Source organism: Brassica rapa, chromosome A06 (genome assembly GCF_000309985.2).
Source record: "Brassica rapa cultivar Chiifu-401-42 chromosome A06, CAAS_Brap_v3.01, whole genome shotgun sequence".
Classification (NCBI taxonomy): domain Eukaryota; kingdom Viridiplantae; phylum Streptophyta; class Magnoliopsida; order Brassicales; family Brassicaceae; genus Brassica; species Brassica rapa.
Window position 1 is genome coordinate 12,677,446 of NC_024800.2, and position 12,348 is coordinate 12,689,793.

A 12,348-nucleotide genomic window follows, 5' to 3' on the forward strand; every position below is an offset into this window, starting at 1 on the left:
AACTTCTTTTGTGGCGTATGGTCGGTTAGACACGTCCTCCACCATAGTTTCCCCCTTCTTGTGAGGCTGTGGTCCTTCGGAGGAGAGTTCTAATAATGTTAGAAATCGGTTTGTATTTTCAGTTTCCCAAAAGCAACACGGCACAAGGTCTCATGACGATGGAATGCTCAACTAGAGGAGTGAGTCTTGTCACTGGTCAGTGGCGAAGCTTGACATCCCACCACCGGTAATGAACCTTGTTGGGGTCAAAATCGGTCGCGACGAAATCAACGCCCGAAAGTTCCCAAAAAATATTTCTTCCCAAAAAATATTTCTTCCCAAAAAAGAATTCGAAAATCAATGTTTAAAGCTTCGTATAAACCTGAAAAAGAGTTCCACAAGAAGTTATTGAAAGACAACTTTTGGGAGACAAGCAATGAAACGGGAAGAAGGATAGCCATCATTCCTCGACCATACAAATCACCCAAAGATAGCCATAACTTGATCTTGACCTCATCCCGCTCGACGTATGGCGAGCTGGAACATCACCGTCCCACTCACCATATGGTGAGCTGGGATGTCCCCGTCCTGCTCGCCATATGGTGAGCTGGACCATCCAAGTCCCGCTCGCCATATGGTGAGCTGGACCGTCCGTCCAGTACAACTGCACCTTGCCAACACCTCACACTCTCGTCTTGTCTTCATAGCTTTCTCCTTCGAGCTTCGGTCATACTGTATCTCATTTCGTCTCGATTATAATTACCGCTAGAACTTTACGATAAAAACCGCCAACACTTGTTTTTCTCGTATAAGTTCAAATTGATCGTAGAAAACAACAATGATACCACTCAAATTACCCTAAGGAGTGATTTATACTCTCTCAAATAAGAGGTCGAGTTGTAGTACTTAGGGATCAAATTTATAGGGAGCTAAGGAACCTAAAAAATCTAATATGATTTGTTAAGTTGGATGTTTCAACGGTTTTAAATGTAAATAACAGTTTAGAGATTAAGCAAAGTATTTGCTTAATTGACTGGTTGAGGTTTTGGTGCTTATTAAGGAAATAGCTAGACTTAGGGTTTTTATTCAGGAAAATTGGGATTATAATCCTACAGATGCCTAATGAGTTGCTTGCATGATAATGTAAAGCTCAACTACTTGATCAACAAGTCCATCAGCGTTCACAATTTTTAGACTCGTCTATTAACTAGATCTATTGATCTCTATTAGAATGTTTTTAGGATGAGATTAAAGCTCTCTCTTTTATCAATCAAATCCAAGGGCAGGTTCTAGGTAGCTAATCTAGATACAAGCATTAAATCACAATCCTAAAAATGATTATCACAACTCAGCAATCTATAGTTGAGGCTAATCCCTCCTAACCTATTTAAACCCTAAAATCTAACAAAGGAACTATTCAGACATGGCTAAGCAATTCGTGACATCAATTAGGTATGAAAACTTTATTAGAATAATAAAATAGATATCAGTGGAGTTCCAATCACAAATATAACTATGGATCTTCTCTCCAATCTATCAAAATCCTATAAAACCTTTGCTGTAAAACTAGTAAAATAATAAAGCACGCTTTGCCTCTAATATGGTGGCAAAGCTTATATAGTTATGTTAAAACTCGTCAGGGGTAATCTTGTAAATTGGTGAAGACCTGGACTTCAAGTCGGCTGTGACCAAACAGGTTTTCTGTGCGCTTCGCTATCGATCGACATCACGATGTTAACATCGATCGATTACTTCTCTTCAATATCGACCGATTATCGAGCTCGATGGTCATCTCGGGTGCTTGCTCCAAATATCTCCAAAATGCTCCAAAATCATCACTTATCTCCAAATCACTCCTGATCTTATAAATATAGTAAATAGACTCTATAATATAATAATTAGTAGTAAAAAATACCTATAAACCATGGGTAAAGGTATGTCAAATCCATGGTCTATCAACTCCTCCAGACTTACCCTTTTGCTTATCCTCAAGCAAAACAGACAGGCAGTCTCTCTGAAAGAGGTTTGAAAACAGCAGGGACTCGCATGATTTAAAACTTACAAGCTTTAGCCTCTACAATATTGCATTCACATCTAAACAGTGCTAATCACAAAAGCACATCATACCATATCCTAGCTTAGCAACCAAATTCATCTAGCCAACAACTTAGCAAATCTTATCTGACATTCCCCTCTACCAACTTCATTTCTTAGCATTCCTCTATCGATCACAGGATGCAAAGATTTTTAAACAAGTATCTGGACCTGCAGGTAAACATTAGTTCCTATTCTCTCTCTCTACTAATTTTCTCTCTTAGTCAAAATCTATTTTTATTTGCAAGATTATTGACTTAGATTGGACATGCTTCCATGAATCAAGACTTAATGGTGGTTGCCACCAAGTCCTTTTCACTTTTTTTTTACCTATATCCAAGAATTCATATGAATCGAGCCTTGAAGATTGCCGCCACCAAGTCCCGTTTGAATTCTTTTTTGTTGGAATCTTTATGAAGCAAGCCTTAATGGTTGTAGCCACCAAATCCTGTTTGGATTCCACCTAATAAATCTCTAATAGATCTAATAATATACATATAATTTTTTTTTTATTCTATCTATATATAATTTCGAAAATAGAGAGAGAAAGGGTGATTAATCTATCTACACAAGGCTTTACCTTTCAGACTTGTTTGAAAAATCTGATCCCATGTATACCAAGCCCCAAGGCAAGCAGTTGTGTCAAGTTTAGTGTTAGAGGTCAGCTTGGGTTCCTTCAAACAATCTCAGCAAGTGTGAATAGTTGATAGGTTGAACCACTTTAGTATCTTTAGTACTATCTGCAATTAGTAAATCTAGAATAGTGCTAAAGAGTGGTTAGATAACAAGCAAAATCTATAAGTTCATTATCCCCTTCTTGAATCAATAAAACTTTTTGAAAAACATTTTTAATAAGACTCATAAATAGATAACTATCAGTAAACCTCTCCCCAGACTTAAACTATACTGTCGTCAGTGTAAATTCAGTTGGAGTTATGGTCAGAACTAAATCATATGGACTCAATTTAACAAGTTAGAACGATATACCAGACCAGAATGGATGTCGACCGATGTAGGGTTGCTGATATCGGTCGAGGCAGGTTTGGCAATGTCGATCGATGTTGACAGCGTCTCGTCGGTCGATACTCACGACAATCGTCAACTCGGATCTTTTTTTTATAACCTGCACTAATGAAAAACCATATCAATAAACTAGTAGTGGGTTGCCTCCCACTCAACGCTTTGTTATAGTCATATAGCTTGACTTTGTAGGTGATTGGGCTAGTAGTGTTGGAAACTGGATAGTGTACGCTACCATGTAGTGAAGGCTTGCTCTGCCCACTCAACGCTTTGTTATAGTCATATAGCTTGACTTTGTAGGTGATTGGGCTAGTAGTGTTGGAAACTGGATCTTGCTGGAAAACAAGTGTCCATCTCTTCTTTGCGCTTGTTGAACCATGTACCAGTGAAGTCTCTCATTGCTTCGTCCCCTCTGCGCCATTTTTCCTTCATTGTTGCAGTTGTGTTTTCCATTTTCTGCAATCTCTCTTCAAGACTCTCAATGTTGAACTGATGTCTTCTAACTGTGGTGTAAGTGTCAGCTGAGGTCTCCTCTCCATGGTAATTTGTGTCAGAGATGTCTGATTTCACCTTTGGTACTAGCCAGCCTCGGTTTTTAGCGTCAGCGACCGATGTTTGATGATGAATGTCGGTCGATTTGTTGTTGCGTCTGTCAATCGATGTGGATGCTTCTGGTCGACGTGCAATGTATCTTTGTATCTCCACTAATTCCCCTTGCATAGCTTCAATCTTGGAAGTCAACGCACTGATGCTAAGATCCATTGGGAAATGGATGTCATCACATCTCCCATCAAGCCTCTCTTCTGTAGTTTCCAAAGCTCTATAGATTTCTTCTACCAACTGATCTATCTCTTCTTTGGTGTGAAAGTTGTGTGGCGGCTGCATCGGATGTGAGTGTGGTGGACTGATGTCGATCGATACCGGTAAGCGTGGGTTGATCGATGTTGGTTGGCGACAATCGATCGATGCATGTTGACCTCTGCCGATCGATGTCTGGCGAGAAGCTTCGGTTGCATGCTGAATTCTGGCTATGTCTTGCCTCATCTCCTCCATGCAAGTAGTTAACCAACTAATGCCATCGTTCAGAGGATGGTAGACACCATCAAGCTTCATCTGGAAGGCTTCTTTGTTGTTCTCTTGTTCTCCACAGACTCCATAGAACATCTCATTGATCTTATCCTTGGTGTAGATCTCTAGTAAAAGCTTGGTCTGTGTGAAAAAAGTAGCATGCTCAGGATGACATATATAGCTTGGCTCATCTCGAAGCTCTTTCCAGAAGTCTTCTGATGTTCTCGTTGGATATATTGATTATGTGTCCATCCATGCCTCCTGCACATCCCTGATCATCTCTGTAGATTCCATACTCGTCCTTTCCTTCTCAGGAGAACTTTCGGTTACCATAGAGATCATAAGCTCTTCTGCCGAATTCGTGATGTCTGTCGACCGATACTGGGACGGTAGCGTCGATTGATGGTCGACTAGGATGGCGAGATTTATGTATGAAGCTGTTGTCTATGCCACCAGCTGGGTCGTAGAACTCCTTTGTAACCTTCTATTCTTGATTGTTGTGGTGATGCATGAACATATTTTCTGCGCTATTGGCTGTCTGAAGTATATCTGCGATGTCTTCTCTTTTTGGAAACTTTTTTTTTTGGAGGCATTCTAAAAAAAAATAGTAACAAGGAGAAGAAGGGAGGAAGAAAGGAATTTCTACCTTGAAGAATTTCTTTGCGGAAGGAAGCAAGTGAAGAACTTGAAAAATTTACTCCACCTTCTTATAGAAAAGAGAATTTACTATTCACCCTCGGACTTTCGGCCAACTCCGCCTGATTTGCCTAAACTTGCCTAACCGCTCGATAGAATCTCACGCTGAAGGCTCACGATTCTAACGAGCTGGGGGCTAACTGTTGGGGTCAAAATCGGTTGCGACGCCGGAAAGTCCCTGAGAAATATTTCTTCCAAAAAAAATATTCGAAAACCAATGTTTAAAGCTTTGTATAAATCTGAAAAAGAGGTACACAAAAAGTTATCAAAAGGCAACTTTCGGGAGACGAGCAATGAAACGGGAAGAAGGATAACCATCATTCCCCGACTATGCCAATCACCTGAAGATAGCTAAAACTCGATATTGACCTCATCCAGCTCGACGTATGGCGAGCTGGGACATCACCGTCCCACTCGCCATATGGCGAGCTGGGATGTCTCTGTCCCACTCGCCATATGGCAAGCTGGACCGTCCATTCCCGCTTGCCATATGCGACCCGGGACGTCTTTGTACTTGCACCATATGGCGAGCCGGGACGTCTTCGTCCCGCTCGCTGTATGGAAAGCACGACTGAACCTTGCCAACACCTCACACTCTTGTCTCGTCTTCGTAGCTTTCTCCTTCGAGGTTCGGTCATATTGTCTCGTTTCGTCTCGATTGGAGTTACCGTTTGGAACTTTACGATAAAAACCGCATACATTTGTTTTTCTCGTATAAGTTCAAATTGATCGTATAAAACGGCAGTGATTTACTTAATACCTTAGTTGTCTCAATTATACGATTAACTTCGGCTATTCATAAAACCGACAACGTATTAAAGGTGATTTCTCAAAGAAAACGTAAAAACACTTAAGTCGGAAAACTGCCCGGAAAGACCTAAAATGTGACTAGCAGCCCACTTACGATTTAGACGAGAATAAGCCTAAGGTTATTATCACGGTCTATTTTTTATTTGCAGAAAGAGATAAATGTCAAGTTTCATTTATCGAGTTTGGAGATAGGGAAAAACAGAATATTTCCGCGAAGTGATAAACTCGACCTGGGGGCAAAAAGGGAAAGCATAAAATGACCTAAGAGGAGTATATAAGGGTTGCTAAGGCGTGAGGCGCAAATAGAACTTTTTACATCCAAAGAAAATTTAGCACTTAGAGCAATAGGTAACTTTTCGTTTTTATCGAGTTGCGACTCAACTAGGTTTCCACAAGTCTTTGGTTGCTAGAATTAGGGAACTCGCCGACAGCTCTTGTAGCCAAGGCTCTTATCTCTTGTACTCGCGCTTACGCAAATTTGGAATATGACATCTTTTGCTCTCTTTTCGCTTTTGTCAATTTACTATTTTGTCTGTTTATTATCGTCTGATCACTTGAGCTTTGGCTTAGCAGAAATCCGGAACCTATGGGAAAGTTAGGTTTGCTTGGCTTTCCTAATTTGACGGAAATTGACGATGTGAATTTTGGTTCCCACAAACTTCAGGTCTAGTCCGGTGATCAATCTCCACACTTCTTGAAGCTTGGATTAGTTGGACTGTCCTGTTACTGTCGTCAAGGGTCGATCTTTTCAGTCGGGCTTTTCTAGTCCAGTTTGTGGTGATGGATTTTTTCTCCATTCACTGGTGTAGTGTAGACGGCTTTTCTTGGCCTTGGTGTACCTTTTGGATCGTCCTGCTTGTGTCATGTTATGTTAGTCACTATGTGGCTCAATTTCTTTGCTTGGTGTTTGATAGTTTCATTTGCAGATGTTTTTTCCTGTGCGGTGGTTGTAGATGGTTGTAGTGATCTCTGGTCGGTTTGGTTGTTAATGATTGTATTTGTGATAGGATTCGATTGTCGAGGCTCGGTTGTGTGGAAGTTTATTGTGGGCTTCTATTTAGGTGTAAAGTGGGCGCCATATAATGCGTTTAAGCCGTATCCGAAAGTTGTGTAGATTGTGAAGTGATCTTTCATATCGGATTGTAGAGTCTGGGTTCTTCGTTACGAGTGGAGGATGGTATCGTTCGGCATGCCATAGAAAGAAGCGATAGATCTAGGTTGAGAAAACGTGGTGTTTTGGGTTCTATAAGTGGATGATATTGACTAGCTGGAGGCAGCATTGATATATTCAGATCATTGATATCTACTATCTTAAGAAGTTTGTTGCATTGGATTGTCCTATGCTATCATTGCTATCTACTATCTTAAGAGGTTTGTTGCATTGGATTGTCCTATGCTTTCGTGTAGATGGTTTTAGATTGCTGCGTTTTCGTGGGAGTGTTTTTGCTGCAGTTTTGAAGTTCTAGGTTTGTCTGGATTGGGGGTTCAATTTATCTTTTTTTGGGCTCTTGTTTCTAGGAATTTTCTGTTATACACGCCCATGTACCAAATATTTCACTTTTGAAATGGAAAAGAAAAATGTAAATAGAGCACTAGACCGAGTCACTCTATAGCTATCATGAGAGATTCAATATCCCTCTGTTACATCTCACGTCAAATTTTAACAACAGCTAGTTGATATACAAGAAACAATGAGAAGTTCAAGCACCCGGGTCTCTTAAACTCTGGTCGTGCCTTTCCTGGGCTTCAGAACCCGATTTCTCACACATAATACCCGTCTCCAGAGAAACCTGTTTGTCATTGTCTATTGTCAAAGGAGTTGTAGCTGTCACTGCTGGAGGATCAGAATCCATTTGATCCAGTGAAGATGGGACTCCACTACAGTCTATGGTTGGTGCCGACTCCTTAGTTGCAGCCTCTGCTAGTTCTGTGTTTTCGTATTCAGATAAAAGATCCATGAACTCGCTGAGTAGACGCTGCACCTTTCTGTTTGACGCCATCGCAGGAAGAATATCGTTTCTCAGTAGTTTATGCTTCTTCACCCCCTGGAAAAAAAAAAAAAAGGATTAGAGTTTTTAAGTGATTTGGAAAAAAGGTAAAATCTTTGACCAAGTGAAGGTAAATTACTTACCAGAACATATGGATCCCAACACAAGTTTGTGTCTGAGGTTGCTGCTTCAGCCATACCAGTAGGAGGTCCAAGAAAGCTCTCGCACACTTCTCTTAGTCTTGACTCGTCTGCCTCTCTGCAGACAAAGAAAAGACAAACATATCTTTTAATTAATTGGAATGAGAGAATCACAAACCCAAAACATTCCATCATTATAAAGTGGATAAACCCTTAGGGGAAGCCTTCAACGCTCTCTCTAGCTTGGATGCTCTCACAAATGAGATGACACCACCCTTATATACACTAAACTGTATACAAGCTCAAAAACGGAAAAGAGTTAAAAATGAGAAAAGGGCACCAGACCTTGCTAGAAACCTAACATAGGCGAGGAGGCACTGGCGGTACTCGTTAGGAGACTCCAACGCAAGAGAGGATGCAAATTGAGATTCCAAATGTGCACGTGTTTGCACTCCATCATCAGCTATCCTGCAAGCATGAAATAAGACTCGGAAATTATGTGATCAGTCTCGGGACCGACATCTAAGGAAAGGAAGACAAGATCAACCTGTTCCATCCTGGCTTTCTAGCCATGTACTTTCTCACATCAACCTGTAAGCCAGCAAGCTCTCCGCATGGAGCTGAGCCTAAATTCCAGGAGCTACTGAAATTTGAGGCCGGGAAGCAGTCGTCAGCCACTCTCAGCCAGCACATTAGACTCGTATCGAAGAGGAATGCATGGCGTGTGGCTAGAACTACAAGCGGAGAACCAGATTTGGATAATTTCACAGAAATGACTTTTATCGAACCTGCAAAAACCGTAACAGTGTATCTATCAGCAGAGCTTGTCGCATCACCCAAGGTCATATTCGTTTTACAGGCGCTTCACTAGGTAAGCACGAGAGCCCAACCCAATATTCAGAGACTAGTATGAGACAAACAACTCATGCAAAAACCAAGTGTCTCGAGAGTACTGGAGCATATACCTTCTACTGCAGAAGATAAATTGGTATCGGAAGAGACCAAAGAGGATAAAGAGTCATGGAGGATGCATTTCCTATTGAATAGATCCCACACATATAACGATCCTTTTCTCGTGACAAGCAGCAGTTTCCAGCTATCGTCACAATCTATGAATGTTGCGGCAGATCCCATCATCATTGTAGGCATGGCACGCCTTCCACATTTTGTGTAAATCTTCAGACAAATAAGAAGTATATACGTTTTCAAACACTATCCCCAAAACAACATGCAATTCCTTTTCAAAGAACAAGACACTTTCTCAGAAAGTCAGGTCCCAACAAAAATATTACTATCAGTGTAAAGTTTAGTGACTCCTATGGACATCAATCGGTGTAGAAGAGGTATTCAGAGTAACAAACCCAACACTAGCTGAATCATTTAAAACTTAACTAATAAAGGAAGGGTTTAATAGGATGGGCACCAAATACAGAAAGAATCTAGTTTGATCGATGAGAGGTTCATGATAAAACAATGCAGGAAAAAAAAAGGGTATTATTATTTACCTGGAGGGTTCCATCTTCGCAGCCAACCGCCCAAAAGTTTGGATTACCAGCCAAAACTGTGACACTCCCCATAATCCGATCAGACCAAAGAGTTTCACCTGATCTTTTGCAAACAACCTCCGTTTCCTTGATGGTAGATGTACTTACTACACCAACAGTGTCCAAAGCGTGCTCCTTTGGACAAGCCTCTAAGCAAACAGGGGCCGTTGCTTCCCCTTGTTTCCAATCAAATACCCTTATCAACAGATCCCTGCTAGAAGATCCCTTTATACCTACAGATTGCTCAACATTTAAAACTCCATCTCTAGCAGAGGCTCCAGGTACCTTCTCAATAACAAGGCTTTCAGAAATGGTAGCACGAGCTGTAATCCTTGGACGCTCGTTGTTAAGATCAGGGTTCCTGATCGCTATTTCTTTCGTGGATGAATCCTTAATGCTAGGAGGCTCCACAGGAAAATCTCTACTATTTATCTTGCTAGGAGCAGCAGAGGGAGCTGGCGGAAAATTATTGGAATGCTCGTTAATGGAGATATTATTCTCCTGCTGGGGAACTCCAACGGCTTCAGGGATGATCCTCTTTCTTCCATCAGGCCTTCTATACACTTTTTGATTCACAGGATTAGATACCCGACTTGGAGTTGACGCTTTACTCAATGTGTCACCACAAGCCTCCTCTTTCTTATTCTGATCATCGACCTGATATTTCCTCTTCTTTGCAGTGCTCTCCGCATTTGCAGAGGGTTTCGCTGTCACCTGGTTTGCTTGGACATCTGAAGCCGCCCTCTTACCACCGGCTAGCTTTGTAGAGACTGTTTCGAGTAATAACTGAGCTGGACTCTCGACTAAGTTTGCTTGCCGGCCTCTTACATCCCCATATCGATTTTTCTTCAATTCGTCAAGTTCAGTATCGGTGAGCTTAACACCAAGTTCTTTTGGTTCAAAGTGAATCATGGCCACTGTTCCGTCTAAGGAACATGCAAAAAGTGAATATCCGTCGGGACTCCTGTAATTTCCCAAAAGAAAAAGCAGTCTAAGATTAAACCAAATCAGGGGGGAAAGAAGGGGAAAAGTTTTACCAAGAAAGATCAACAACACTTTGGCCAAAGAAATGCTTGGCGACGAAAAGAGGGCGAGGACTTGCAGTGGTCCATACGGTAATAGTGCGGTCTTGACTCCCTATTGCAATAACGTTGTATGGCTGCAAATCTTTCCCCCCTGATTTGGAACTCCCATTGCTCCATCCAGCTCGTCTCATTTCTTGGGCACTAGAAGTGCTTCTCTTAAACATTGAATGATTGAACTTGACAACAATTATTGGAGCATTGTGACCTAAGAAGTCAAATGATTCAGACCATTCCCCTCTTTCTAAAACAGGAGCAGAATGCCTCGGCTTCTGATACCCGTGAGTGGTGGTTATGAAGTGCCCACAAGGAGACCACCCAAGTCGCCTGAAAAATGTGGTTCCGAGCTACAAAGAATGATAAAAAAAAAAGATAAAGTTTGAATCTTTTGTATGAAGAAAATAAAAGAAAAAGAGAGAGTTGCAAACCGATTTTTCCCAGTGACCAACAGTTCTGTGAGCCATGCTCCAATCGCTTGTTCGCCATATAATGACAGTTTTGTCATCAGATTGGCTAGCGACAAAGGAGCCGATAGGATCCCAGGTAACACCTTTGACCAAGCTCAAGTGGCCCCTGAGAACAGTAGTGCAAATGCCAGTGCGCATGTTCCATATATGGACGGTGTTGTCCAAGCTCCCACTAGCGAGCATTGAATCATCTGGAGACCAATTGATATCCACCTACTTTAAGCATAGAAACCTGAGTTATTAAAATTCAAAAAAGAATCGGATAAGTAAAAGAGAGGGGATGGGTTTTACCACATCGGCAGTGTGCCCCCTGAGAGTCATAACAGCTTTCCAGTTCTCAACATCTGGGGCTTCTCCACTACCAAACTCAGTAGTGCCTGAACCAGGCTTCCTCTCATGGACTTGAATCACATGATCGTCAGAACCAGATGCCACGTACCTACCGTGTTTAGCCCACCTAACACAGTTGACAGACCCAAAGTGATCACGAAGGGTTGCCAGAAGCCTCTCTTTTGGATCTAAGTTTTGCAAATCCCTGTCCACAGACTTCATGTTCCATATCCGGACCTATATGAAGATGTAAGAATCCAAATTCAGTTCAGAGGAAACATAAAAAAAAAAAAAGATTCTGAGTGGCTAAAACAATAAAATCGAAGAAAAGGAGAGACCTTGTGATCACCACCGCCTGTGGCAAAGCGTTCACCGTTTGGTTGAACATCAATGGAGAATATCTGCTGCAATCCTTCATGTTTTACCCATACGGGTTTCTCCGCAATCATCTCAATTAACGCAAAAAAAAAAAAGAAAACAGAATATGTTCTGCTCACAAGCTCGGCAAAAGTTAACAAAGCTCAGAACCCGTTCAAACAGAAGACCTAATCTCCAACAACACGCAGAGAAGCCCAGAAAATTATCAAGTCAATTTCAAGGTTTTAACTTTTCTTCACCATCCTGTAAAAAACCCTAATTTAGAGGAATGGGATTAAGAGATAAGAACAAAGATACAGACTTTTGGGGGTGTGTTGTAAATTGTACATGTGTGAAAACCCTACCTTTGGAGGAAAAGGGCTACTCACCTTCCCTGTTAAAGATTCTCAATATAGTTTAGTTTTAAATCAGTATAGAAAAGTGATTCAATCGGGATGTATTAGGTGTATAATTTGCGAAGTGATTTTGTCACATATTTTTTTTTTACAATCATTTTTACAAAATAAATGATGACATGGCTAACAAAATTAATGACATGACTTATAGTTAATATGATATGGACAATCACATTTATTACTGACATATATTTTTGATAAACTTTATAGAATATGACAATAACTAATACATTACATTTAATATTGATTTATATTTTTGTTAAACTTTTTAAAATATGGTAATAATTCATAAATCATCACTAAAATAAATATATTGAAATATGCATTATAAATTTTGAAATACATTATTTAATTGTA

The 12,348-nt window shown here is 40.8% G+C and overlaps 1 protein-coding gene across 3 annotated transcripts; it reads right to left on the reverse strand.

Annotated features, from left to right (window-relative positions):
• Positions 1 to 7,210: 7,210 nt before the first annotated feature.
• Positions 7,211 to 12,013, reverse strand: LOC103873655 (protein HIRA). Of its 3 annotated transcripts, XM_009152059.3 has the most exons (11): positions 11,941 to 12,013; positions 11,557 to 11,839; positions 11,180 to 11,455; positions 10,850 to 11,101; positions 10,377 to 10,768; positions 9,301 to 10,303; positions 8,761 to 8,971; positions 8,343 to 8,583; positions 8,141 to 8,263; positions 7,799 to 7,913; positions 7,368 to 7,712 (listed from the first exon to the last, which is right to left on the reverse strand). In XM_009152059.3, the coding sequence occupies exons 2-11, from the start codon at positions 11,665 to 11,667 to the stop codon at positions 7,368 to 7,370; spliced, it is 3,069 nt and encodes a 1,022-aa protein (XP_009150307.1). In that variant the 5' UTR covers positions 11,668 to 11,839; positions 11,941 to 12,013. The 3 variants fall into 3 exon arrangements, with proteins under 3 accessions (XP_033128884.1, XP_009150307.1, XP_009150308.1); XM_033272993.1 differs by lacking the exon at positions 11,941 to 12,013 and having other exon boundaries at positions 7,211 to 7,712; positions 11,557 to 11,667; XM_009152060.3 differs by lacking the exons at positions 11,557 to 11,839; positions 11,941 to 12,013 and having other exon boundaries at positions 10,850 to 11,104; positions 11,180 to 11,418.
• Between the last annotated feature and the right edge of the window lie 335 nt (positions 12,014 to 12,348).

Excerpts from the sequence above, each read along its gene's own strand:
- LOC103873655 (XM_033272993.1), bottom strand. The coding sequence starts at position 11,667 with ATGATTGCGGAGAAACCCGTATGGGTAAAACATGAAGGATTGCAGCAG. Across the intron at positions 10,769-10,849 it reads TTGGTCACTGGGAAAAATCG|CTCGGAACCACATTTTTCAG; the intron begins GTTTGCAACTCT and ends CATTCTTTGTAG. Across the intron at positions 8,584-8,760 it reads TTTATCTTCTGCAGTAGAAG|GTTCGATAAAAGTCATTTCT; the intron begins GTATATGCTCCA and ends CGGTTTTTGCAG.